The sequence below is a fragment of the Martes martes genome (genome assembly GCF_963455335.1).
Source record: "Martes martes genome assembly, chromosome: 12".
Classification (NCBI taxonomy): domain Eukaryota; kingdom Metazoa; phylum Chordata; class Mammalia; order Carnivora; family Mustelidae; genus Martes; species Martes martes.
In genome coordinates, this window is record NC_137900.1 from 60,479,549 (window position 1) to 60,507,314 (window position 27,766).

The 27,766-nt window shown below is 49.6% G+C and overlaps 3 protein-coding genes across 5 annotated transcripts; 1 reads left to right on the plus strand and 2 right to left on the minus strand.

Moving 5' to 3' along the window:
• The first annotated feature begins 1,667 nt into the window (after positions 1–1,667).
• On the plus strand, positions 1,668–19,759 carry NPR2 (natriuretic peptide receptor 2). The gene is made up of 22 exons (XM_080820123.1): positions 1,668–3,076; positions 3,890–4,095; positions 9,093–9,206; positions 9,497–9,632; positions 9,872–9,966; positions 10,187–10,319; positions 10,521–10,605; positions 11,077–11,197; positions 11,360–11,434; positions 11,644–11,721; positions 11,960–12,064; positions 12,162–12,233; positions 15,431–15,590; positions 15,755–15,910; positions 15,989–16,157; positions 16,317–16,463; positions 16,933–17,056; positions 17,249–17,317; positions 18,582–18,756; positions 18,828–18,926; positions 19,201–19,292; positions 19,421–19,759. The coding sequence occupies exons 1-22, from the start codon at positions 2,410–2,412 to the stop codon at positions 19,484–19,486; spliced, it is 3,144 nt and encodes a 1,047-aa protein (XP_080676249.1). The 5' UTR covers positions 1,668–2,409; the 3' UTR covers positions 19,487–19,759.
• Positions 19,760–19,850: 91 nt separating this feature from the next.
• SPAG8 (sperm associated antigen 8) lies at positions 19,851–22,135 on the minus strand. 3 transcript variants are annotated; one of them, XM_080820125.1, is made up of 7 exons: positions 21,982–22,135; positions 21,192–21,888; positions 20,892–21,066; positions 20,651–20,696; positions 20,451–20,565; positions 20,272–20,334; positions 19,857–20,167 (listed from the first exon to the last, which is right to left on the minus strand). In XM_080820125.1, exons 1-7 carry the CDS (start codon positions 22,017–22,019, stop codon positions 19,979–19,981), a joined length of 1,323 nt encoding a protein of 440 aa, XP_080676251.1. In that variant the 5' UTR covers positions 22,020–22,135; the 3' UTR covers positions 19,857–19,978. The 3 variants fall into 3 exon arrangements, 2 of the variants coding, with proteins under 2 accessions (XP_080676250.1, XP_080676251.1); XR_013967775.1 differs by having other exon boundaries at positions 20,129–20,167; positions 20,272–20,350; positions 21,982–22,080; XM_080820124.1 differs by having other exon boundaries at positions 19,851–20,167; positions 20,272–20,565; positions 21,982–22,080.
• An 898-nt stretch (positions 22,136–23,033) lies between these two features.
• Positions 23,034–25,272, minus strand: HINT2 (histidine triad nucleotide binding protein 2). The gene is made up of 5 exons (XM_080820333.1): positions 25,024–25,272; positions 23,717–23,857; positions 23,515–23,619; positions 23,330–23,402; positions 23,034–23,215 (listed from the first exon to the last, which is right to left on the minus strand). Exons 1-5 carry the CDS (start codon positions 25,201–25,203, stop codon positions 23,124–23,126), a joined length of 591 nt encoding a protein of 196 aa, XP_080676459.1. The 5' UTR covers positions 25,204–25,272; the 3' UTR covers positions 23,034–23,123.
• Positions 25,273–27,766: the final 2,494 nt, after the last annotated feature.

A 27,766-nucleotide genomic window follows, 5' to 3' on the forward strand; every position in this document is an offset into this window, starting at 1 on the left:
CATTGCTTAAAACATATCATTTGGTTGATGTGATTTGAAGTTAGAACCATGTTTTTTTCAGGTTGTCCCATCACCCTTTGACTGTTTTGTCCTTCTCTTCCTTGCTCAGATAGGACAAAATTCCTTTTTATTCACAGTGTCAGGAGCTGGAATTGGAGTTGTCATCCCTCTGTGTTAAAGAAGTCCTAAAGCTTCCATTTCTACTGCACTTGGGCAAGTTGTTGCTGGGGGCTTGCCTTTGGCTTCTGCACCCCATGGATTCCAACTACACACTCCTCCAAGGTAAGGGCTGTATTATTCAGCTTTTCTTGTTCTCATCCCTACAGCTTATGCAAGTCAGCCAGTGTTCAATTAAAGAAATATCACACCTAAGAATAAAATGTCATTGTTCTTAATTTCCCCCTCAAAACCACTAGGTGTCGCCTTCATCTCGGAGAAACTAGGCCCCTCCTCTCCCCCTACACACCTACACCCCTCCCTCTACTCTTGGAGTTCTCAGCTTCTTGGCACTGTGATTTCTGGAGAAGAGGCTTGAAGGGGGGAGACAAACTGTGGCTCTCAGAGAAGGGAGGAAAATGGATTTATATGCTTCTCCTTTATGACAATTTGAGAGACACTCCCCAAGGTCCCATAGCAGTTCCTCCCAGCAACCATGATATCATCCCTCATAAGCTGTTCTTGGGATCAGATTGGCATGCCAGATATGGGGTATCTGGGGAGAGCCTTCTAGGTTGGTGGCTTGGGAGCAGGGTGGAGCCCAAGGGGGATACAATGGGCTTCCACTGTTGGTGGGGAATGTTTTGCTTAGTCAGTCTGCTAGCTGTTATCAGGTGCAAGCCTGGGCTGTGCAGGGAGACAAAAGAGGAGTGGCCGTTCAAGGGCTGGGTCCCTAGAGCAGATGGTGTGGCAGAGGCCTAGTGGGCTACAGCGGGCCTCTGAGGACATGGGAGACTACAGAAGGGAGCATGGGGAAGGAAGAGGGAGGTAAGAGGGTTGAGTTCTATGGGAGGAGACCCACCCAAGGGCTTTGTAAGGACTCAGGAAAAAATCAGTCATCGGAGTCCGTTGGTCCTGGAGGCACCATCTGCCAGGTAGCAGGCATGTCTTCATGGTGAAGGAGTGAGAGGTTCCTGGCAATGGGAAGGGTGCTATGGTTTACTAGGCGGAGGACTAGTGAGGATACCAATATTTGGGGATTCCTGACGGCTTTCTGGAGACTAGACTGTTGGAGGGACTCAGGGGAGTTGAGAGGGTACCCTAAGAACAGCGGGGTACACGTGTGGGGAGAAGAGAAGTTCTGAGCTTGTGGCACCGTGTAAGATGGGGAGAGTGGAGGAGTGGGCCGGGGGCTTGGGGGAGATAGGGGTAGGACCTTAAAGTGAGAGGACGCCCAGGAACCTCGCCGGCCTGAGAGGCTGAGAGAGCCCCCGAGTTGCCACTGGGTGGGTAGGAGACTTGGGTTGTCCCTGGGCGCCAGGGAAGGGGGTGGGGGGAGACAGCAGGCGCCGGAGGGTGGGGCCGGAGGGGGAGGAGGAGGGGCCGCGGGGGAGGGGGCGGGGAAGACGCGGGGCGGGGGCGGGCGGCCTGCCCAGGGAGTCACACTCGGCCGCCGCCGCCGGCGCAGGGAGCGGAGACGGGCCGCGGCTGCGGTGACCTGACCTGGACAAGCGGCGCGCCTGGGGGCCCAGGCGGGGGGCGGGAGGAAGCGCCGGGCAGCGCCGGCCGCCGGGGCCCAGGAGGAGCGGAGCAGAGAGGAGCTGGGACACGGGCGGGGCCGCCGCAGCTCCGGATGGGACCAGCGCCCTGGGCCCGTTAGTCCAAGCAGGAGCTTCTGGAGAAGCCTTCACAGGGAGATTTACCCCTGCCTTTCCCTCTCCTCCGGCCCAGGCCTCGCTTCGCTCCCCGCCCGCCCATGGTCTCAGTCCTTCCGCGGCGCAGGCCCCCTCCCACCTTACCCTCTTGGTCCTCCTTTTCGCAGCTCTCAGCCCTCCCAGCCCCTTCAGCGGGGAGGTCCCCCAGGGCCTTTTCTTTGTACCAGCCTCCCCCCCACCCCCACCCCATCCCAGTCTCGGATCCCCTTTTCTTTCTCAGCTTTATCAGGTTCCTTCACCTCTCACGGTCCCCATCCCAGTCGCAGGCCCCCTTGGTCCCTCCCTGTTCCTGCCACTCTACTCAGCCCTCGCTCCTTGCCCGGGGCTGGTAGACCCACTCCCTGCCTCTACCCGTGGGGCTTCGTCCCATCTCCCCCTCTCCCATCCCCACCGCTTTCCGTATCCCAGCCTACCTAGCTTACCCCACTTCCCTTCCCGGCCACCTTCCCCAGGTTCCAGGCTGGGCTGTGCTCGTGCCAACCCCCTAGGCCAGAGTGGCACCGGGTTCTGCTGGTGCTGGGGCTGCTGCTTTCTCCCCATGGCACTGCCATCACTCCTTCTGCTGCTGGCGGCCCTGGCAGGTGGGGTGCGTCCTCCGGGGGCACGGAACCTGACACTGGCGGTGGTGCTGCCGGAACACAACCTGAGCTATGCCTGGGCCTGGCCACGGGTGGGTCCTGCCGTGGCACTAGCTATGGAGGCACTGGGCCGGGCGCTGCCCGTGGACCTCCGGTTTGTCAGCTCCGAACTAGACGGCGCCTGCTCTGAGTACCTGGCACCACTGCGCGCGGTGGACCTCAAGCTGTACCACGACCCTGACCTTCTGCTGGGCCCCGGTTGCGTGTACCCTGCTGCGTCTGTGGCCCGCTTTGCCTCACACTGGCATCTTCCCCTGCTGACTGCGGGTGCTGTGGCCTCTGGTTTTGCAGCTAAGAATGAGCATTATCGTACCTTGGTGCGTACTGGCCCCTCTGCTCCCAAGCTGGGTGAGTTTGTAGTGACCTTACACGGGCACTTCAACTGGACGGCCCGTGCTGCCTTGCTGTATCTGGACGCCCGCACCGATGACCGGCCTCACTACTTCACCATCGAGGGCGTCTTTGAAGCCCTGCAGGGCAGCAACCTCAGTGTGCAGCACCAGGTGTATGCCCGAGAGCCGGGGGGGCCGGAGCAGGCCACCCACTTCATCCGGGCCAACGGGCGCAGTGAGTGTGGCCCAGGCTGTCTCAGGGTGGAGGGGGGGAGGAGGGTCGCCATAGCCCTGGAGCTCAGCACTGGGAGAAGGTGGATGGAGGTGGGCACTGAGGAGCTGGTGGCTGGGGTCAAGAAGCACGCGTGGACAGAGCACCTGTGAGAGGGTGAAGGCATTCTATTAGGGGAGCTCATGGACGGCACAGGCAGCTGTAAACCAGGGATAAGAGTTAAGGTGGAATGAGAAGTGAATCCTGTGTCAGGGAAGAATGTGGGATTGGGCAGAAATTGAATTTGGGGAGCAGTATGAAATGAGTGCCCTGGAGTAGTGAATGTATATCCATCTGTGAGCAGAGACTTCTTAGACTGGGGCACCAAGACCCCTTGGTGGCAGAAAAATAGTGAGGACTCCATAAATGAGCTTTTGGGGTTCGGCAGATTTGTCTGGGAAAGACAGGGTAAAGCTGACACTGAGAGAAATTCTGAGCAGTCAGTGCTTTTGAGCCTAGAGAACGGCAGGGCAGTGAGGAGTGCTGGGTGGGGGGGCAACAGTCAGAGCTCTGGGAAGAGGAGGGGCTTAAAGCTGATAGCTCCCTTCCTCTGGGGTCTGGAGTCACACTCTGACCTCTGCCAGATGGTCCATAAGGCCCCAGGGTACTTATGACATAGACTCCAAGGGGGAGGGATGGGGAGCATATGTTGGGTGGTTGATAGGTTAGGGCACTCTTTTCCTTGCTAAAGATGGAAATGCAGATGGTTCAGAGAGGGGGCTGTGTGGGGACTGAATCCTTTCTAAGAATCCCCCTCTGTCTTGTACCTGTTCTCAGTTGTGTATATCTGTGGCCCTCTGGAGATGCTGCATGAGATTCTTCTTCAGGCCCAGAGGGAGAACCTGACCAATGGGGATTATGTCTTCTTTTACCTGGATGTCTTTGGGGAGAGTCTCCGTGCTGGCCCCACACGCTCCACAGGCCGGCCCTGGCAAGACAATCGCACCTGGGAACAGGCCCAGGCCCTCAGAGAGGCCTTTCAGGTATCATTTGAGCCAGACTTGGAGGAGGGGGAAGAGGAGCTTCTTTGGACATTCTCTGTCTCTCATAAGACCCACAGAAACCCCAGATATAGGGCTGGAATTATGAACTATAGGAGAGAAATGAACAGAGGCTTTTTAAGTTTCATATCATTCTTTCCTACTTCTCCACTTTCGTGGCTCTTTTTGGTGTCGGCACTACCTCCCAAGATCCCAGAACACTCCTAAGTCCCATACTGTGAGAGAGAGAAGTTCTAGAAAAGACCTGGTTCCAGACCCTGGGAGGACTTCCAACCTTTCTGGACAAGTAAGGCATGATTGTAGTACAGTTAGCTACAAGTCTGAGAAGGATGATGCTTGTGTGTCCCGGAACAGACACTAAGAACTTGAGGGGGTTCAGGGGAGGGAGACTGAATGGGTTTAGGAAAGCCTTTTCATAAAGGAGTAAAAATCTATTATGACTTGGAAGATAGATGTCATCTTCCTAGTCTGAGTGGGAGAAAAGATGCAGCAGCCTGAACAAAGAGAAAAAGATAGAAATGGGCATATTTGGGGGACCAAGAAGACACTGACCTGCCAAGAAAGAAGGTTGGCTTGAAGCAGATATAGGAAATAATGTTGCAGAGGTATAATCAAATTAAGGAGTGCCCTGAACCTAAGATTAAGATACTTGGACTTGAATGTGGGGTCCTTGAGATTTTTTTTCAAAGAGAAATACAGAGACAGAATTCAGGTTGGGCTAGGAGAGGAGGAGGCTAGAAGCAGTAAGATTGCCTATACTTGGGTCTCAAATGGGGTGAAATGATATGGGTTCGAACGACAGTGGCAGTAGTAGGAGTGGAAAGACATGAATTTACAAAATAATTTATGGGGGAAATTGACATGACTCCATTCATTTCACTCCTCAAAACTTTTAATGACTGACTTTCTACACAATAAAGTCCTGACTCCTTATCACAACGTTTCAGACCTTCTACAGTCTGTGTTCAGCTCAGTTTTTCAATCTTGCCTCCTGGTGTCCCTCATGCCCAGTACTCCAACCAAACAGACCTCTCTCAATTCCCTAGCCTCTGGGCCTCCCTGTCCTCTTGCCTTTGTGCTCTTTGCTCCTTTTTTCTGGAATGTACGTCCTTCCCTCATCCCAAATCTCTGCCTCTTCAAATCATACCCACAAACTGTTCCCTGATACTCTCACCAATTTTTCACTAATTTATATACATGTGTTTCTTATTTATTTATTCACATCCCTCCTTTTCCTGAAAAGGATTTGAGGGGGCCTATGGGGATTCTCTGAGTCTGAAATTCAGTAGATGTGTACAAGGGCTGGACTTTGATGGTTGTCTTCCCCAATGAGTAAAGTTTTATGTGGCTGTCACTATATACTTGGTTGTGTCTGACTGTGAGTGACAGACATGTTTGGGTCTGAGTCCATGACTGTCACGCTTGAACATGGGCAGTGGCAGGATGGGTTTCATTTATGCTGTAACTTTTGCCTAAAAGAACCTTTTTACCTTTGTCTGTCTGAATAATATTTATGTGTTCTCTAAGACTGAGAAGAGTTATTTTCTCTTTGAGGAAACAATCCTTGATTTGGACTGAATTTCCTATTCTTGTGCTTAACTCTGTCTCCTGTAGAATTGATGTTTGATTCATTCAAAGATTGACTCATTCTATTAGTATCTACCAAGCTTCTATTATATCCCAGTCACTCTGCTAGGTACTGGTATACAGTGGAGAATGTAACAGATGTAGTCCTTGCCTGGAGCTTACATTTAATAGGATGGACAGACACTAAATAAGCAAATAAATACAAACTTAGGATGACTTGCAATGAATGTTACTTTAAAAACCCACAAAAAACAAAGACCAAAACAAAACAAAGGCCTCTCATGTAAAGGGAATAACAAGGGAATTGTACCTTAGCTAGTGTGGTCGAGGAAGATTTCTATGACTCTCCTGGATGGGAGGACTCCATAGCCTTTTGGGCTGTATTTTTTTTTTTTTTTTTTTTTTGTGGAAGGAACACCTCTCTTTCCCACTTGGGAATTCCTACCAGGCAAGGGGCCCTAGCACTTAGGGTAGGGGGAAATGAGATCGAGTCAGCCGACAATCAGATAAATTCATTCTCAGTCTTCCCACTCATTGCAGGCATTATTCAGATAGAAAAACATAGGGAGATTTTGCTAGGACACAAGAGAAGGGGGAATCAGCAAACAAGAATATGCTGAGGGAAAGATCAAGGCTTTGGCGTGGGGTGAGGGTAAGGGGGTAATGGGGTGTTCTCTGGAAAAGCTACTTATCCTGTTCCAGTGCTGAAGCAGGGCAGGGGGTGATGGAAGTTGGGTGGTCAGCTCCGGCCAGGGGTGAAAGAGTAGAGAGCCCTTACCCTAGAGATATCTGGCCTATTAGGGGAGAGGGCTCTGAAATTAAGTATATTGATATGATTTTTCTCTTTCATTAAGCCACAGCTGCTTGATCATTCTCAACTTGCCTAGCACGTACTTACTGAATTGAAGTAAGGTGTGTGTTGGCAAGAAGTGGAGATAGGACTAGGAATTTGTCTACAGAGGAGTGGAGCTGGTAGGTCCCATAAACCAAGATGATCAACCAGGATAGGGAGGAATAAGTAGATACAAAAGAACTAAATAAGCAAATGACCAGTCTCTAAGGATCCTGAGGCCCACGCTGTGCATTTGAGGACTTCCGGGTCCGAAACCTAGGCAGAGGTCACAGCCTAGGTGACCAGTGTGGATTGCATTACAGAGGGGGACACCAGCAGCTAGAATGGAAGTAAGCTCTGAACCAAGGGCTATGTAAGTCGACTTTCTTCCGCAAAGAATTTGTTTAAGCCACTGTTGATAGCACCTCCTGCCATGGCGGTAGAGGGCCTCCAGAGTAGGCCTCAAGGCACAGGCTGGCATCTAGCTGCATTTCTGCCTTCAGCTACGGCTAAACCCATTTTTGGAAGCTTTTGCTTGTTCTTTTCTCACCTGGGTTGGGTCCACTGTGAAAAGGGACACCATTACCTGCCTTTACCTTCTTCTCTCTATGTAGCCCTGAGCAAGCACAGAAATTCTTTGGAGGGTCTTCTTTTTTCTTTGCTTTCTTTTTTTCTTTCTTTCTTTACTTTTCTTCTTTTTCTTTTTTTAAGTAGATAGGAACCACAGCAAGACAGTTTAGCATAGCAGTTTTCAAAATGTGGTCTTGGGACCCTGGGAGGCTCTGAAATCCTATCAGAAGGACCAAGAGGTCAAAACTATTTAAAACGCAATACTAAGATGTTTATTTGCCTCCTTACTCTTACCCCTCACGATTGTACAGTGGAGTTTTCCAGAGGCTACATGACGTGGGCTGTTCTTGTCAGCCTGGCAGCTGGAGAAGGTGTACTTGTGTGTTCTTGTGTTTTAATTCCCAAAATGGAAATATTGATAGATGTAATCCATATACTCAAAAGCTCTTTGTGGTCCTCAGTAACTTTTAGTTGTATAAAGGGGTCATGAAATTAAAAAAGTGTGATAACAGCTTAGTCTAGGAAACAGAGAAGCCTAGAGAATTATGAAGTGCTTAAAAAGCATTAAAAACCTGTTACCAGCCTTTATTATTGAAATATAAATTGTGTTAAGCACGATCTTTCTGAGTTTTTTTTTACTGATTTTTTAACATTGTTTGTCAACAATATCCTACCCTTCTATTTTTCTTTTATTCTTGAAATAGGTGTTACTAAACAAACTTTTCCAACCCCATCCTCAGCCCCCTTCTCCTTTTAAATTTTACCTGAGTGGGGGAGAGTATTACAAGAATGTGATCAAGGACCCTAATGCTCCAGTAAGAATAATTACACTATGAAGCAAACACTAGTCTAATGTAATGAATGCATACTAGAAACCTACTTTATTATTTCCTTCCTAGAATGAATTGATATAAAATAAATCATGTATAGGTGATTTATCTAGTATTTCCGTGTCCACATATACTTTCAGTGACAGGAATGAACAATACTGGTAGAAGTGAATAGATTTTAAGCTATCATTTCACAAAATGCATTGATCTGAATGAAGTCTTGCCCAGTTTCCCATCCAAGGCAAAGGCTGGTCTCAGTCACCGTGCGAGCCTGAGGTATAGGCAGAGGCCAACACGTCCATCAGCTAAGGAAGGGGCAGTGTGTGAGGGCACTGGGCGCCAAGTGGGCGTCCCAGTGAGAGACAGGGATGTGCTGACCCAAGGCCAGTGAGCTGTGGGCTCAGCTGAGATCAAGTGTGTCATTTGTATAGCTGTGAAATGCGTGTGGGCATATGACTCGGTGTTTTCTCTGTGACACATGTGTATTACTTAGTGACGTATAGGACCACACCAGTATGCAGGACAGGGCTGCTTAGGGTGGGTGTTCTGCACACGTTAAGTGAATGGACCCACAGCTTTTCACTGACAGAACTGTTGTCTCTAGGTATTTCCCTCGGGTGTCCTAGAACCTGAAATCTATTTAATTCACTGGGTGGAGGCACTGTGTCCAAGTGGCCTGGAGGAAAATATCAACACTTTACTGATCACATGAACAGTAATGAACACCTTAGAGAGGAACTGCTGATCCGTGTTGTCCTTGATAGGGAGTGGGTACCCAGAGAGGCTGGGGTGGAGCAGCTGTGAGGGCTGTGGCAGCCTGGCAGGGAGGGCTGCCTGGTGGTAGGGGCTTCAGGAAGATGAGGGGCAAGTCTGGGGTTGGAGTTGATATCATCTATTTCCCAGGTTCCATCTTTCTAGAACTGTGCGCCTTTCACGGAGGAGTGACACTCCCCTCTTCCCCAATGTGTTAAACACACCACACGTACCTCGCACACGCAGGTGCACGCACAGCTCAGAGCTTTGTATCCTTTCGCCCTTCAGACTCACCTGTGTATATTGTGTATCATGAATATTTCACCAAGCTTCCCTGTCCTGCTTCCTCTCTTCCCCAATGCCTATCTTGAATCCTGTTCACTCTCTCCCATGTGCTATTGGTACAGACAGTATTGGTGATCACTTACCGAGAACCCCCAAATCCCGAGTATCAGGAATTCCAGAATCGTCTGCTGATAAGAGCCCGGGAAGATTTTGGTGTGGAGCTGGCCCCCTCCCTGGTAAGTAGATCTCGCTTTCCTGAGATTTGGGCCAGGCTTTGAGGAAAGGCTCTTCTCCCTAACTCAGCCTTGGCCATGGAGCCAGCCCAATTTGGGGACTATCTGCTGTCATCCAGGGTGTTCCCTTCTGCTCTTCTGTCCAGTGAGGTAGGGATGGCATGTTAGGAATGAGAAGAGGGAAGGAAGCAAACCAGAGAAGAGAGAAGAGGTAGAAGGAGACCCCCGAGAAGGGGACTGGGGAGGGGCCTGGCTGGACATTTGGAGAGCCCTGCTGAAGTTACCACCCCTAGATGAACCTCATTGCTGGCTGCTTCTACGATGGGATCCTGCTGTACGCTGAGGTCCTGAACGAGACAATCCAGGAGGGAGGCACCCGGGAAGATGGACTTCGAATTGTGGAGAAGATGCAGGGACGAAGATACCACGGTAATGGAGAGGGTCAGGTGGAGGCCAGAGTGCTGCGGTCGGGCCAGGGAGCAGAGTAGGCAGAAGAAAATACAGATGCCAGGGGCAGAGAAAGAGTTAGGAGGGGTCAGAGAACATGGTGATGGTGGCCGTGTATTAAGAACATGGGCTGGGAGGGATCTGAGGTAATCAGAGGAATCGGGCACAGGAGAGAGGCCTAGGGTAGATCTCAGAGGAAGGGCTACTCTTTTCTGTCTTAGGTGTAACTGGACTGGTTGTTATGGACAAGAACAATGACCGAGAGACTGACTTTGTCCTGTGGGCCATGGGAGACCTGGATTCTGGGGACTTCCAGGTGATGGGGGAGGAGGCAGGGAGGAGATTGTGGGCTGTAAATAGCCAGCTTTCAGGGGTTCAGTGGGGCAGAATCAAAGGTACTAGAGGCAGAGACTTGTTGGCTGGAGCTCTGTCCTGGGGGGTTGGTAGGCTGGGGAGAAAAGCAGCCAAAACACTGGGGTCTCAGGGAGAGGCTGGTGGGAGCAGGCCCGTGGGCCCAGTTTTCTCCTTCCTCACAGCCTGCAGCCCACTACTCAGGAGCTGAGAAGCAGATTTGGTGGACAGGACGGCCTATTCCCTGGGTGAAGGGGGCCCCCCCCCTGGACAATCCCCCCTGTGCCTTTGACTTGGACGACCCATCCTGTGATAAAAGTGGGTGTGTGCAGGGGCTGGGAGTCATCCTTCCTCCCCTTACTTCTATCCTTTCATCTCCTCTCCCTGACTCCCTCTACTTGTATACCCCCTCCTCACTCCTTTCCCTCAAGAAATCTGTCTGCACCCTGCACCCTGAGCACCACCCCTCCCCACCCACAACTCCACACAGTCTTTCTCAGGGTCCCTTCCCTCCTTCAGCTCCACTTTCAACCCTGGCGATTGTGGCTCTGGGCACAGGAATCACCTTCATCATGTTTGGTGTTTCCAGCTTCCTCATCTTCCGGTGAGTTCTGGGCTTCCGACTGACCTGCCCCTCCCTCCCGCTGCTCAGCCTTCTGGGGGTTAGCGGGACTCTTAGCTTGATGGTCACCTCTTAGGCCTAACACCTTCTTCTCTAGACTTTCTCGTTAAGCTTTCAGCCTAGGTGTTGTTTTCCCCCTTTTGGTCCTAGACTGAGCGTCCTAACGAGGGGTTTTGCATGGGGTGTTCTAAGGGCAAAGGTGAATTTTCCAGGAACGCTACCATTTTAAGAAAGAACTTTGACCTTCAGCCTCTGTGTTTTGCAATGAGCATAGGGCACATATCCCTGTGGGGTGGGGAACACAGCCTCCTGTGGCAGTCCTGCTCCGAGTCCCCCCTCGGTTGTAACAGTGGCAGCTCCAGGCGCTGCGGGGAAGCCCCTGCAACGGCACTGTTAGCTCATGGGATGGGAGGATCGGGCTTACCAGTCAACTGAGGTGTGCAGTCCTTACAGAAAGCTGATGCTGGAGAAGGAGCTGGCTAGCATGTTGTGGCGCATTCGCTGGGAAGAACTGCAATTTGGCAATTCAGAACGATATCATAAAGGTGCAGGCAGTCGCCTCACACTGTCGCTGGTGAGCTCTGGTCTCAGCTGTCCCTCTGCTTCCCTCTGAGTGCCTGTTCTTTTGTACCCTGGACCTTTCCCAGCACATTGGCTTGTAACGATAGCCCCTGCACTGCCACCATCATCTAATGTTCCTTTCATCCTTCCGCCTCCATGTTGCCCTTGGCCCCAGCGGGGATCCAGTTACGGCTCGCTCATGACAGCCCATGGGAAATACCAGATCTTTGCCAACACCGGTCACTTCAAGGTGAACAGTCATCCGCTTGTTCTGGTCCCCACCATTTCATCCTGTCTCATCCCCATCTGTCACCTCTTTCCATGAACCTCTGCCCCTCATAACCTTCCTTTCTATGTCTAGCTGAGCTCCTGGATGTTCCCACACTTCTCCAGGATTTCCTACCTCCCAAGAACTCCTGATACTAACTTCCCTTTTCCCCCTTTCACTCCCACCATCAGGGCAATGTTGTCGCCATCAAACATGTAAATAAGAAGCGCATTGAGCTGACCCGGCAGGTCCTGTTTGAGCTCAAACACGTATGTAATGGTGTATGGGTTAAGGGTGAGGGGTAAATAGGGATGGAGAAAAGAGGGGAGGGGGAAGAGGAGAATAGTAAAATTGGGTAGGAAGGCAAGGGGCTTATTTATAAAGGATTTTAAGTTGTAGGTACAATTAAGAGAAAGGTCCTGTTCAATGTAATGGTTTATTTCTGTATTTAATTTTTAATCTCTTTTAATTCTTTTTTCCTCTCCCATTTTTTGTTGTTCTTGTTAGATGAGAGATGTTCAGTTCAACCATCTCACTCGCTTCATTGGTGCCTGCATTGATCCCCCCAACATTTGCATTGTGACCGAGTATTGTCCTCGGGGGAGTTTACAGGTAAGGGAAAGGTGGAGATTTTAGGGATGGGGGAGATAAGCACATGTTAGCTAGTGGGCCTAGGATAGTCACATAATCTATTCCATATCACTACCAGGATATTCTGGAAAATGACAGCATCAACTTGGACTGGATGTTTCGTTATTCCCTCATTAATGACCTTGTTAAGGTGAGTCTTCCCTGCTCTTCCTTAAGAGTTCATCTGCTTTAAAATGACTTTTTTAAGATTTTATTTATTTACTAGAGAGAGAGCACAGGAATGGGGCAGGGAAGGGCAGAGGGAGAAGGAGACTCCCCTCTGAGCAGGGAGCCCTATGTGGGGCTCCATCCTAGGACCCTGGGATCATGACCTGAGCCGAGGGCAGATGCCTAACTGACCGAGCCACCTGGGTGCCCCTAAAATGCCTTTGTTTCTTGATCTTTGCTTTCAGTTTCTCCTTCTAGTCCTGTGAAAGTCCCGTTCTCTCCAGTTTCCCTTATTCTAATGATTGGGTAATAATGGGTAAAGGTCTGGAGTTATTATTTTTTTAAAATTTTTAAATTTTTAAATTAACATATAATGTATTATTAGCCCCAGGGGTACAGGTCTGTGAATCGCCAGGTTTATACACTTCAGAGCACTCACCATAGCACATATCCTCCCCAATGTCCATAACCCCACCACCCTCTCCCTACCCCCCTCCCCCCGGCCACCCTCAGTTTGTCTTGTGAGATTAAGAGTCTCTTATGGTTTGTCTCCCTCCCGATCTCATCTTGTTTCATTTATTCTTTTTTTTTTTTAAGATTTTATTTATTTATTTGATAGAGATTACAAGTAGGCAGAGAGGCAGGCAGAGAGAGGAGGAAGCAGGCTTCCTGCTGAGCAGAGAGCCCGATGCGGGGCCCGATCCCAGGACCCTGGGATCATGACCCAAGCCAAAGGCAGAGGTTTAACCCACTGAGCCACCCAGGCACCCCTCATTTATTCTTTTCCTACCCCCAAACCCCCCACGTTGTGTCTCTCCTTCCTCATATCAGGGAAATCATATGATAGTTGTCTTTCTCCGATTGACTTACTTCGCTAAGCATAATACTCTCTAGTTCCATCCACGTTGTCGCAAATGGCAAGATTTCATTTCTTTTGATGGCTGCATAGTATTCCATTGTATACATACACCACATCTTCTTTATCCATTCATCTGTTGAGGGACATCTAGGTTCTTTCCATAGTTTGGCTATTGTGGACATTGCTGCTATAAACATTTGGGAGCACGTGCCCCTTCGGATCACTACATTTGTATCTTTAGGGTAAATACCCAGTAGTGCAATTGCTGGGTCATAGGGTAGCTCTATTTTCAACTTTTTGAGGAACCTCCATGCTGTTTTCCAGAGTGGTTGCACCAGCTTGCATTCCCAGCAACAGTGTAGGGGGGTTTCCCCTTTCTCTGCACCCTCGCCAGCATCTGTCATTTCCTGACTTGTTAATTTTAGCCATTCTGACTGGTGTGAGGTGGTATCTCATTGCTGTTTTGATTTGTATTTCCCTGATGCCGAGTGATGTGGAGCACTTTTTCATGTATCTGTTGGCCATCTGGATGTCTTCAGGTCTGGAGTTTTTAATTGGGGGAGATTTATCTGCCACAAAAAGTCCTGCACTTGTAAAGAATTTTTGTCATCCTGCCTTAGATATCTCAGATCGTGCGCCATCATTTTTTTTTTTTTCAAACCTCCAAGAGTTTATATTAAGATTTCTTAGCAGGATAAAGATGAATGGGGTCTCCAAACATAATTCTCTCCTGTTTTTTCTCATCATGTATTCTCTGACCAATCTGGGCATAGCTGCTCTCACCCCCGCCCCCCCAGAAAAACCAAAATTAAAAAAAAAGAATACTAACTAGTAAAACTAAGAGAAACGAAGGAAAACTATACTAAACCTTTGTATCTTCCCATATATTAGTTTTTAGCTATTTTCAAGTGACTCCAGTGGTGCATGGGTTTGCAAAGGTATGGGTTTGAATCTTGCATGGGTTGGACAGGTGTTTAGAACAATTCCTGCAGCCAGTGAGCTAGCCTAGTGGATCACTTGTACCACACCTGAAGCTGGCTTTGGTTTTTCTGTTTAATTCTCATGAGATTACTTAAAAAAGTTCTTTGTGTGTGAAAATTTGCCATCAAGTGAGAGATAAAATATTAGGTAGACTTGATGTGGTGGCTGACTGTGATGATAATATAAGAAAAATAGGACTCTTGAGGGAACTCACGATTTAAAAAAAATTAACATATAATGTATTATTTGCCCCAGGGGTACAGGTCTGTAAATCATCAGGCTTACACTTTTCACAGCACTCACCATAGCACATACCCTCCCCAATGTCCATAACATGGACAGCAACCCTCAGTTTGTTTTGTGAGATTAAGAGTCTCTTATGGTGTGGAGAGAACTCATGATTTAGTGGAAAAGTGGTTTAGAACAAAGCCAGAAGTCTAATCCTTTCTGCATTCACAAACTTGGTGACTCTTGAAGGTTTTGTGCTATCAAAAGGAATAAAAGGAAGGCATTCACAGACACTAGAGTTATGAATTATATAGGTGTAGGGCCAAATATTTAGACAGAGGTATTTTGGTTAGCATACAGAACACTGCCTCCTTTTTCTGTTCCACCTTACCTGACTTGGGAGGGCTCCCGGGGTTTCATTTTGGGAAGCACCACTCTGCCTTCTTAGGACCTGCCTTATAGTCCCTCATAAGCAAAAGTTTTTCTCTTCTGGCTTCTGTGTTGGCTTGGCAGCTGTCTCCCACTTTTGTCTGTCGTCCAGGGTTTTACTAATTGACTATTTTTTCCACTTTCTCTCTGGCCCAGCATCCTCTCTAGTAGACTGCTTTCCTCCTCCATCCTGACATGCCTACCCAGACATGGCTGTATGTTAAAGTTTGCAAGTGGCTAGTTTTCCTCAATGCATCTAGGTGCTCAGGATACCGGGGTCTCTAGCCATGTCTTCCTAAGTAGTGGCCATACATTTGGAGCCATCACGAGTGTCATCATATCATGCTTGGAGTTTATCTTCATAGTTTTGTTCACTACTCAGAAGACTGACTGCCCTTCCCAGGGCAGTAACTGATAGCTCCCCTTGTCCCTCCCCTTAAACATTTCTCCTGTCCCTGGTGCTGTGGTGCCAATATACTGTTAATGGTACCAGGAAGGGATGACTCTCCTATTCTGCCCACTTCTGTTCGTAGAAACTTACTGTAAAGAACGCCTTCCAAAAGTAGCTTATTGTTTTTATGGTCCCAAGCTCTTTAGACACCTAGCTAATGCCCATCTCATGGAGAGGGGGGTATCCTAAGCCAGATACAATCCAAACCCATGACTTGATCTGTATCCTGCAGGGCATGGCCTTTCTCCATAACAGCATTATTGCATCCCATGGGAGTCTCAAGTCCTCCAACTGCGTGGTGGATAGTCGTTTTGTGCTCAAAATCACAGACTATGGCCTGGCCAGCTTCCGCTCAACTGCTGAACCCGATGACAGCCACGCCCTCTATGCCAGTGAGGCATTCCCCCACAACCCACTTTTATATTTCTCCTCTGGCCTTGATCATTTCCACCTAGGGAGTGTGGGAGAGGGAGATGGAATGACAGTAATATGGGGAGTATTATGGGCTTGGGGACACTCTTTTTGAGGACCTGGCCAACCTGTTTCCTCTTTTCAGAGAAGCTGTGGACTGCCCCAGAACTGCTGGGCGGGAATCCACTGCCAACCACGGGCATGCAGAAGGCTGATGTATATAGCTTCGGGATCATCTTACAGGAGATAGCGCTTCGCAGTGGCCCTTTCTACTTGGAGGGCCTGGACCTCAGCCCCAAAGGTGAGAGTCAATCTACTGCCCATAGACTCCTCTACCTGGGGGACCCTGTTCTTCATCCAAACCCTTTATCACCCTCAGAGATTGTCCAGAAGGTCCGAAATGGTCAGCGGCCATATTTCCGGCCAAGCATTGACCGGACCCAACTGAATGAAGAGCTGGTCTTGCTGATGGAGCGATGCTGGGCCCAGGAACCCGCTGAGCGGCCAGACTTTGGACAAATTAAGGGCTTCATTCGCCGCTTTAACAAGTGAGAGGGCACTAAGGGGTGTGGGCTCCCCAGGGATAGAAGCCTCATCAGTTTTGGTGGAGGAGGTGGGGCTGGTGGAGCAAAGAGGGTAGGTTGGGTAGGAAGTCCTGGGAGTCTTGAGAGAGTGGGATCAGGTACCATATCCTGGCCTCCCCCCAGGGAGGGCGGCACGAGCATATTGGACAACCTGCTGTTGCGCATGGAGCAGTATGCCAATAACCTGGAGAAGCTGGTGGAGGAGCGCACACAGGCCTATCTGGAGGAGAAACGCAAGGCTGAGGCTCTGCTCTACCAAATTCTACCCCAGTGAGACTTTGGTCACCTTCCCAGATTTTCCTTTGGTATTCTGTGCTGTTGGGTTCTCCCTGCTCAAGCTCCTGAGAACTCACTTCCCAGCTCTTAGAACCCTGCTTTGTTTCATCCTGACGCAGTGAGACTTTCTGGCTATAGCCTGTGTGTTTTCATTCTGTCCCTGAATGAGATATGCTGCCTTCTTCCTGGCTTCCCATCCCTTCTTTTTAGGACACAGCTCTACCATGCCTTTGCTCTAGCAAGTGGATATAGAACAATCCCAACTTGAGACATTTAGCCCCCATTCCCAGGGGTCCCCTTCCAACCCCCACCACTTAAATACTTTACCTTGAGCTAGTCCCAGTCACCTTCCTTCTCTTCTACCTGGCTTAGCTTTCACGTTATAATGCATCTCTGCTCCGTCATGCACTCATTTCCTCTCTCCTCCCATCCTCTCTCTCTGAGTTTGGCTCTTGCTTCCTAGTTCAGTGGCAGAGCAGTTAAAACGGGGAGAGACTGTACAGGCTGAGGCCTTTGACAGTGTTACCATCTACTTCAGTGACATTGTTGGCTTCACAGCTTTGTCAGCAGAGAGCACCCCCATGCAGGTGAGAACCCAGGAGTGAGAAGTAGGGGGTGGGATAGGGATCTGGGGGAGCTTCGTTGGGGCATAGGGAGCCTTGATAGTAGGGGAGATTCATTTGTTCTGGAGCTCCCATATTTTGTTAGGGCTTATGGGTTAAGAATTCTTAGAAAGTTAGGCTCAAGTTTCAGGGACTCTACTTTCCCATCCTTGTTAGGTGGTGACACTTCTTAATGACCTGTATACCTGCTTTGATGCCATAATTGACAACTTTGACGTCTACAAGGTGAGAGCTGGGGCTACCCTCCTTTGGAGACCACCTTGAAAACCCAATCTCTCCAAATCCTACATGACTTACCCTGCTCGATGGTCAGTTTGCCCTCCTGGCTGTCAACACCCTAATACTGGGGGCCCTTCACAGACAAATGAGGCTCTGGCCCTCTTACTGTATATTTCTGTCTGATTTCTTGTGAATCTTTAGGCTTCCCTAATCAGAACCATCGCAGGATGTAGCCCCCATCTGCCACTTTTTGCCTAGGGGTATAAATACAGCCTGTCCATCTTTTCTCAATCTCTCCATCCCTTCTAGACGTGGAAGAATCATATGGGATGTAGGTACAGAATGATTTATTAGGGTGAGGGACAGGCTGTCTTGTAAAAAATTTTGTTAAGTCATTGAGTTGACACAGAGCGAGTTTTATTATACTTCAGAGTAAAAACCATTGGGATTTAGGTGTTGATTTTGTGACTAATTGTGTGGCCTTGGGCAAGTAACTGGAAATCTCCTTGAGTGTCAGGAATTTTACCTATAAGTTAGGAATAATAGATTTATTGTGGAAAGTGTCTAACACTGCATAGTTAATACTATTCCTGTCCCTTCCCTTTGGACTTACTCTACTGTATCTTTCATACTGTAACGTAGAACTCCTGTACACTCTTTGCCCAGAATCACCAGTTATTTGTAATTTACCTCACTTGCCTTATTTTTAAAAAATATGTATGTCTATATAATTATTTTCTGGATTATTTGAGAGTAAGTTGCAGGCATGGTGCCCCTTTATCCCTAAATGGTTCAGTGTCTAGTTCCTAAAAACAGGCCATTCTTTTGTGTACTTCAGTACAATTAACAAAGCCAAGCGGCTGCTTTCTTACCTTGCACAGTTCGGGCTGTCTGAGGCCTATTTCAATGGGCCTGCTTGCCCTCCTCACCAGCCTCTGTGCTCTTCAGGGCAGCCCTGTTTTCTTGCTCCCCATTTCCTCACAGCAGAACTTATTTGTCCATATCTTGTTGCAGAGCAGGTATCCATTCATTCAGCAAACATTTACTGAATGTTCGCCATGTACAGGGGTGGGATAGGAGGATTTAAAGATTCCCTTAAACTGAACCCACCCACCTCTACCCCCGCCAATTCTCACTTACTTTCCAGTCAATGTGCTGGCCTCCCAGGCTGTTCGGTTGACTCATAGTGGTGTCCAGCTTATCTCCTTCTATGCTTCTCCATTCCCACTGATACACATAGAGGTGACATTTTAATCCCCATCTCAATCAGGTAGAAACGATCGGAGATGCCTACATGGTGGTATCTGGCCTCCCAGGCCGAAACGGTCAGCGCCATGCCCCGGAAATTGCTCGTATGGCCCTAGCATTACTGGATGCAGTTTCTTCCTTCCGCATCCGCCACCGACCCCATGACCAGCTGAGGCTACGCATAGGGGTCCACACGGGTAAGGCTGACTCTCCCTCCAGTCCTTGTGTCTGCTTTTCCCAGGCTCTCCCAACCTGTTTCTTCTCCTAGGGCCCGTCTGCGCTGGGGTTGTTGGCCTGAAGATGCCCCGCTATTGTCTTTTTGGAGACACGGTGAACACTGCTTCCCGCATGGAGTCTAACGGTCAAGGTAAAACATCAGCCCTCAACCCCAGCCTTAGCCTCAATGTGTGTTGTCCTTTTCTTCTTTTCAGAGTTCCTCCAAATCTCTCAATCTGAGAGACCACAGTTCCTGACTGCCCCATCCTTGGATATATTTTGGTTCTAGTGCCTGTGCCCTGGGAAAGACTGAGAGCCTCCTGAGGGGTGGTGGTCTGGTAAAGCTCTCTCAGATACTGCCAATTCTTCTATTGTCTTTTCTTTGATTCATCTCCCCACCATCCCCACACCCCATCCCACTCCAGCTCTGAAGATCCATGTCTCCTCTACCACCAAGGATGCCCTGGATGAGCTAGGATGCTTCCAGCTAGAGCTTCGGGGGGATGTGGAGATGAAGGTGATGGCAGGCCATGGGGAGGGATCAGGGAAAGGGAGGATGAAAGCAATTATGGGACCAGGGGGAAAAGACAGAGATGAAGGAATACCATAGAAGAACCTGAATTATCTTCACTCCCCCACTTCCAGGGAAAAGGAAAGATGCGAACTTACTGGCTCCTAGGAGAGCGGAAAGGACCCACTGGACTCCTGTAGAACCTATTTCTTCCCAAGTCAGACAGTCTCCTGCTGCTGGTACCTGGGTGGGCAGTGGTCACCATCTCTCCACACACCAGAAATGGACATTGTCGTGTAAGATGGAAACCAACATGCACAAATCCTGCCTTATATGGAAGTTGTTGCTCTTTGCAGCTCAGCCTTGTACATATACCTGCCTCGCTCTGGCCTGGTTCCCTTCTTCCTTACCTTCTGTAAATATCTGTATCTAAACCAGAATATTTTGGCCAAATATAAAACAACAAAAAATGTCATGATGTCAGAGTCTGGGTTAGGGGCAAGTCCAAGGAAAGATTATGGGGTGTGAACATGGTAACACGTAGACGCACTGAAATAGCAGTCTCAGGATGAGAGAGAACCCTTTATGGAAAGCCCCTTCACCAAGTACAGACAGAATCGCCTTCCTTCCCACCTCTCCAGTACAGATGGAAATGGGTTCCGTATTCCACATCCCCCTTCCCGCCTCAACCCTTAGATAGTAGTTCTACCCATTTCCCCACCCTGTGCTCCCTGACAGGCAAGGGAGGATATTTCTCCCAGTTGGTGGGAAGAATTCTCAGGTTCATAGGGCAAAGGCTGCCCCAGAGACAAAGGCACTGGTGTGGAGAAACTGCAGTTCTTCCGGAATGGTGTGTCCAGTGTCTTGATGTTACTGACACCCTAGGGGAGAGCCAGAATGAGGACAGATCCTACTCTGCGCCAAGCCTGAACGGAACAGCCTCTTTCCCTCCTTCTTCTCCCCCACTCCCAATACCCTCACACACCGGTAGCTGCGGTGCCCTCTGTATCCAAAAGGTTTCAGGCTGCTCCTGACGGTAGTCATGAGGCTGTAAGGGAGAAAACCTGAAAAGCTCTTGGTTTGAATCTTCCTCTCATAACCTCTTCTACTTTCCCACAGCCCATTAGAAGCCAGCTGTACAAGTGGGATGGGATAAGCTCTCACCTTGGTTGGGGCAGGAGGCCCGGCGTGTACCAGCTCCTTTCGGTAGTCCTGGTGTGTCACAGACTCGACCTCAGAGTGCTTCCCTGTGGGTTCCTGCTCTGCCTGCACCTCTTTACTATATAGTCCTGGGGGATGTCAGAGCCATTCTTTCCAGATTTTTGTCTTCCCCCCTCCCCTTTACCCTTCTCCAAGCCTCTTACCAGATCTGATGGTGCAGGAGCATCTCCAGCATGGCTTCCCGCTTTCCTGTGGGAGGGCAGGGAGTGGAGAGAGTGGGGGAGTCTGGTTAAGAAGCGGGTCCAGAAGAAACAAATGTGAGAAAAGGAAGGAAAATCATGGGGTTTTACCCTTCTACCCATCAGTCCATAATCCTACTAGAAATTCTTTCCTCTCTCTTTTCTCTAATGGGCTCATGCTGGCCCATTCTCTCATGCTTCCCACCTCGAATTGGTTGATAGTAGTTTCGTGGGGGCTGGTACGAGTCTTTCTGGGTGGTGCTGAAGGACATGGGTGACTGTTGCTGTGGGGTCAGCAGTCCCTGGTGTCCATGTCGGAAGAAGAAACTCTCAGAGCCATCCTGCATGCTTGGGACTTGATCCAGGTGGTTGGTGGCTCTCTGTGGGCCCCAAGGTGAGTGACCAAGATATCTTTTATGGTACCCACCCTCATCATAAACTACTGCCTCCCCCAGGAAACTGGGGGCAGTCTTCAGGAAAAGGGAGCAGGCTGAAACCTTAATACCTCCTCCTCCCAGTTGTAGAGAAGGCAGTGTCCCCGTGGCAATGTTTCTTTGAGAACCTTACACTTCTCTTCAACTTGGGGGGTCTTCCATTGCCCTCGTGCACCAGGTTCTGGGACTTGCAAACTTTTCCAGGGTTGTTTCTGAGGTTCCCAGCAGCAGTAGTGATTCCAGCAGGAATAATTAGGGACCAGCTCTGCCCCAGGGTTTCTGAAGCTCGGGAGATTGCAGAGGCTGAGCTGAGGGTCATGGCCATGGTCTAGACTAGGCCCAGAGTCAGTGGCAGGACCAGGGCCAGAATCAGAACCAGTCCCTTGACCAGAGTCACGGCCAGGGCCAGAGCCATGGCCAGGACCAGAACTGGAGCCAGTAACAGGGCCAGGCCTAGAGCTACAGGAATCCTGGGTGAAACGGGAAACATAGACAGGCTCAAAGCCAAGTCTCCTCTGGCTTATCTTGTGGGTAAAGCTGGCTCCAGTGCAGGGCTCCCCAGGAAGACTGTCAGAGGAGCGGTCCATGAGAAGGCTCGGCTCAGAGTAGCGGACTCGGGTCTTCGTAGATAACGCATCGGGTTTGGCGGTGGAGGCGGCTGCAGCTGCAGTAGTTGCAGCTGCCAGGACCGACCTAGGACGGCCATCCAAAGGAAACGGTTCTGAAGAAGACCTGAGCCCTCCAGCACCAGGCTGCACGTCCAAAGATCTAAAAGGAAGCGAATACGTCAAAAGCGCAGCCCAGTAAGTCGGCTGACCTTTCTTGCCCCCTTACACCTGCAGCCAAAGCTGCCGCTCTCACCGAGACCGTGATCCCTTGGTAGGCTCAGTGGTCTCCATCTTCCCGCAGCAGCTACCGGGTTGCCATAGAGACGGCAAATAATTCCAGGAGTCTGCGCAGAACTAGAGTTGGGCGGAAGTGTTGGGTGAGGGTGAAGGCAAATTCTCTGCGGGGCGGAAGTCTTCAACCTGCTGCTGTCTGGGAAGTTTGCTTTTCATTCAGGCTCCCTTTCGCCTCAACCCAGCTTTTAAGGTTCCGCTGGCCTAGGGCCCTGCCTTCTATACTTAGAGCGTGATTCTTTTGAAGCTAAGGTGGTTCTTTGTGTTGGTGACAAGCACAGGGCTGGGGTATCAGACTAAAGCATACTTGGTGTGCTTGTGTAGGGGCAACAGTAACTTCCCCTTAGTTCATTCTCAAAAGTGGAGGTAGTCTTTTTTTTTTTAAGATTTTATGTATTTATTTGACAGACAGAGATCACAAGCAGGCAGAGAGAGAGGGGGGGAAACAGGCTCCCCGCGGAGCAGAGAACCCGATGCGGGGCTTGGTCCCAGGACCCTGAGATCATGACCTGAGTTGAAAGCAGAGGCTTTAACCCACTGAGCCACCCCAGCACCCCATGGAGGTAGTCTTTTTAAAATGTTTAAGGCTGAAAATACATTAGACAACTCAAAAGCAAAATGGTGAGACATGGGGATCAGTCAAAGGGTGGCAGCCTTTTTCGTGTGGTTACTTCTTCAGTAAAAGCCCTCATGTTGAGGCCATCCTCCTCTCAGACCCCCTAGAACTTGGCTTGGCATCTGAATGAGGGCCAGGATTGAGCAAGTCTCACCCCTGGGTTTTAGTCTCTTCCTACTCACACCAGGCTTATTCCTACTGCTACTTTTCTAGAAGCTTGACCCAGGTGGATCATTAGTCATGAGGACTCACAGATCTATAGGCAAATGCTTCTTTAACTACAGGATGGGCCTCCTTAATGTCTCTCATTCGGTCCATAGTTGATAGAGATCATTATGTTTAATCAGTGTTCTTTACTATTTGTGGTATCTTTATATATTTAAGACAGTGATCCAAAATCGAGGGAGAGCAAGTTTATTAGCATCATAGGGTTCATTCCCCCCACCCTCCAAGCATCCAGGTCTGGGGTTCTTGGTCAGTTGGTAGATTCAACCTGGAGGCCACTGGAGCTGTCGACCCCCAAGTACGTGAATGTGCAGATGATACACAGACTGTGCACCCAGCTTCCCATCATTGATCACTGAAATAGAGCGTGGGGTTATGGAACATGGGAAAGGTCAAAGACTAAAGATCAGACTGAGGGACAGGTTTGAGAATTTATAGGTGAGAGACTCAAGGGCCAAAAGTCACTCACCAAGTCGGTATCCATCTCCCAGGCCCTCAGCCTTTGCTGTCTTCTTGGCCACAAGGAGAAGGTGTCCTAGAAGCTACAGGGAAAGGGGAGGGAGACAGGTGGCTTCATTTACAGGGAGCAAAACCTCTAGCTGTTGTCTAGGGCTCCCCTGCCCCAAAGCCAAATGTTGGCTCTGCTCTTCCCACCTGCTGGTCCTCTTCTTCAGCCTGGCTAATCCGAGGAATGGGCTTCTTAGGAATGACAAGGAAGTGCACAGGAGCTTGAGGTGCCACATCACGGAATACAAGACACTGGGAGTAGTGACAGGCCAGAGGCCACCATGTTACTTTTTAACAGGCTGATGTATCTCACAAGTTCCTAAGGGGACGAACCCTAAAGGCATCCCACCTGCTGGTCCTCATATAGAATATCAGCTGGGAGGCTTCGATCCAGGATCCGGGAGAAGACCGTTGGGGCTGCTCCCTTAGGAGCTGTCTGCTGGGCCTTGGCCACTTCATTTCCATCAGTCACACCAGCAGCTCCTCGGACCTGAAGGTGGGTCAGACATACCCGAGGGAGGGAGCTGACAATACCTTTCCCATATAGTGAGTCAGGGCTGGCAGAGGCTGTGTTCTGTTAGTCATTAACTTCATCCTTCTAAGAACCTATTAGTGTGGTTCCCACCCAAAAGAAAAGTTCCTGAATTTCAGAACATCAGCAGCAGAGAGTAGAGTTATAGTGCTGAGAGTGGTTAGATAAAGGCCGTATTACAATGCAGGATTCAGCAGTGCAATTGATTCCTGTTCCTAACGTGTCTAGTAAATTTAGTTACTGTTCGGAGGAAAGGACACAGGATGAGAACTGGACACTTAGGTGCCAGTTCTTTTACCACTGAATTACCTTAGATAAATCCCTCCTCTTGGCTTTAAATATAAAATAAAGGGAGTGGTTTGTATCACCTTTGAGACCACTGGAGCCCTTTCCATTTACTCACACCTTGTTACTAAGTTTCCACTTATTTCCATTACCTGTTGCCTGATCTTTCAGTTGTGTTACCCGTTTTATTCAAGTTTGACACAAGCACGTCTTGGTGTCAGATCTGACCTCTGACTGTGAATTTGAACTTCAGTCCTTTAAATCAGTGAAGGGAAGAATTATGTGAACTCAGCAACCCCAGCCCCAGGGGATTGTGGGTAGGGAGGCCCCAGTTTCCCAGGGGCTCAGAGAAGGCTGAAGTCAGTGTTGTCACATTGTGGGAGAAAGAGGTGGGATGAACCTGACCCCTCTGACAAGTGGAGAAGATGAGAGGTTAACACGTGTGCTCAGGCGGCCAGGGGCCTGACAGGGGCAGGAGACGGGGTCCGAGAAGACAAACCTCACTTCCTGCAGGGGGCGCTGAGGAGGCTGCCCAGAGCAGGCATTCCGTCACCTGGGTTTCAGGTAGGCTTAGAAGGCAGCAGCCAATCCACTGACCTTTCGCGACCTCGGCGCCCCAGCCGGTGCAGGGCGTCGGCCACCGCCGCCCACCAGCCCGACCTCACCGCACAGCCCCGGAGCTTGCACCACGGGAGGGGCGCCGTTCCTTGCCCGGCGTCCGGGCTCCGTTCCCGCGAGGCCGCAGGGCCGCGCGCACATGGGGGAGGAACGCCAACCCCCGGCCCGGAGAACGGCAGTGCCCGCGGGACGCCCTCTGCGCTCCCACAGTCGCTTCTCACCTGTGCCCCCCGCGGCCCCGCCACCGCCACCGCCCGGCGCGCCACGCGCAGCCCAGCAGCCAGCGCCAGAGCGGCCGCCATCTTGCCCCTCAGTCGCCGAACCTTTCCCCGGGCCCCAGTACGCGGGCCCCGCCGCCAGCCCGAGGTGGGTCCGCCAGGGAGCCGGTGAGCGGCAGCCATTGGCTCCGCCGGCCACCGCGAGCGAGCCCTACCATCTCATTGGTTGCGCTCCTGGGCCGCTTGCTGCCCTTTAGCCCAGAGGGTGGTGCCGTTCACTCCGCAGGCTCCGCCACCACCCCGGAGGCGGAATCTTTTCATCCCATTGGCTTCTTCTGCCAGCTGGAGGGCGAGTGTTCCACTCCATTGGCCTCGACTTCTGGTCAGAGTGAAGGTTCCTTCGCCATTGGGCCCCCTAAGTAGTTTCTCCAAGAGAGTATCTCACTCCATTGGAAGGTTTAGGAGACCAGGTGGGATTTTCCTCCAGTTGGCTCTGATGCACCACACTCGTGTGGCACCAAGTCCCCTAAGGTCGTAGACCCTCTCCTGGCACTGGCTAGGAAGAGGGCGGGTTCTGAGAAAGTTCGGCGCTGGCTGGCTCCGGGAACCACCGCAACCGGTGGAGGGCAAGGCCACAGAGAGGGGCGGGGCGGCGGCGCCAGGCGAGTGGGGCAGGCGGCGAACTGGGAAGGGGGTTCTTTAACTGGTGGAATAGATAACCCGGCTTCCTTCCTACAAGGGCATTTCAGCCCCTTGAGCATTTCAGAGATTTTTTAATTTACTCATCTAAGGGCAGTTTCTCCTTAGTTTATGTTCTTGTGTCCAAACACCAAGATTGAAGATTCTGCAGTTTGTTTTCAGGGCTTCCCCCCGCCCTCGTTTTCCCCCTTTCTTTTTAGACGGGGTTGCGACGGGAGGGTCCTGTCTTTGCCACATGACTAATAAGCAAAGGCATAGGTATCCAGTGTTCTTTCCTAATCAGAAATGGTTAGCCTTGCGCCTGGCATTTTCAGTTAGTCAGGTTTGAAGAACAAGGGAAAATGCGTCAGAAGTATATTTCGTTTTGCCGGAATATATATTTTTGACAGAAGGAACAGGGGTCACAGAGTGCTGATACACTCCCACAGTTAAGTTTTAGTATGTCTTCAACACTTAGGACAAAAGCCACCACTGTATCTTTAGTTTTTTTTGTTTGTTTGTTTTGTTTTGTTTTTAAAGCACATGTCCTTGACATAGATAGGTGCTCAATGATTGTGGAATGAATAACATTTGGTGTTTCATTTGCTTTCATAATATGTAATATGTTTAAAATATATATGTTTAAAACATAATATGTAATATCTTAAAATGTTTTAAAATATTACATAATACATAATATTCCATAATATGTAATGCCCCTGACAATCAATTTTCCATATTATTAGTCTATGTAAATATACTTTGTAATGTCTGCCTATTATTTATTTGTTTTTAAGATTTTACTTATTTGAGAGAGAGAGAGAATGAGCGGTGGGATGGGGGCAGAGGGAGAAGACAGAGAAGCAGACTCCCTGCTGAGCAGGAAGCAGGATGCCTCAGCCCATTCAGGGCTCCGTCCCAGGACCTGGAGATTACGACCTGAGCCCAAGGTAGATGCCCAAGTGACTAAGCCACAAAGGCACCCTCTGCATATTATTTATTTGAATGAGTTTTCACAGTAGCCATTCCTTTAGTGCTGACTATTGAATTAGTTTTAGTGAATGGTCATTACGGCGCTAATTGCGTATCACCAGCCAAGAACAACTGTTTACTTCCAGAGATAGTAACCACATTTGCTATAGCCGTATTATTGTTAGAAAGTCCTTTTATCCTCCAAAGGGCAGACATTTGACCCTGTACTTTCCCCTAGGTGTTCCAGCAGTCCAGATTGCATCCCTTCCTTTGGAAGTATAGATAGCTTCCCCAAATGTGGGGAAATGTAGAGTGGCCTTTTCTGTGCCCTAGAGGCTACATGCGGTTCTCTTTGGTGCCTCTGAGACTGCAGCAGCCCATAGAGCTGCTTTGGAGAAGCTCAAGAGGTAAGAGGAGCTGGGATCTAGGAAGGGGAAGGAAACTGGCCAGGCATGGTAGATGACAACAAAGCGCTTTGAAACTGGTTATTTCTTTGGGTTCTCAGGGAGAGCAGGTAGCACAGCGATTATTCTTTTATAGAGCCAGAAACTGAGGCCCAGAGAGGGCTTGCCTAAGATCACAGAGCCCATTAGAGCCAGATTCTCCTACTCCTTATAAAAATAACTATGATTCACTGATTTTGGCCACAGTCACTGGTTTTGGCCCCTTGCCCACAGTTCTTTACTCCAAGTCTTTGTGATCCCTGGCAGATGCTCTCATCTAAGAGCTGCAGCTCTCTGTAGGTTCTGACCAATGTCTCCTGTACTGATCCCCACCACTACATCAGCTACTGGACTTCATTAGAGACTTCTGTTCCTTTGTTCTTTTTTTTCAGTTTGTCAGTTGCTTCTTGGCTTTACTTTCTTTCCATTTGTGTGGTCAGCTCTCCCCACATTCTCAAGCCTTCTTTTTGCTTTATTTTCCTGGTCATCCTTCCTAACACCCTCCCATCATCAACTATCAATCTAACTCAATCTAACTATTGTGTTTCTCTTCCTCTTTAGGTTCCTGCTTCCAGCTGTACCTGAATCCTCAACTACCCACCGATTAGGTTTTTCTGTGATTCTCCACATCAGCCTTCCCAAATCTTCTCCTC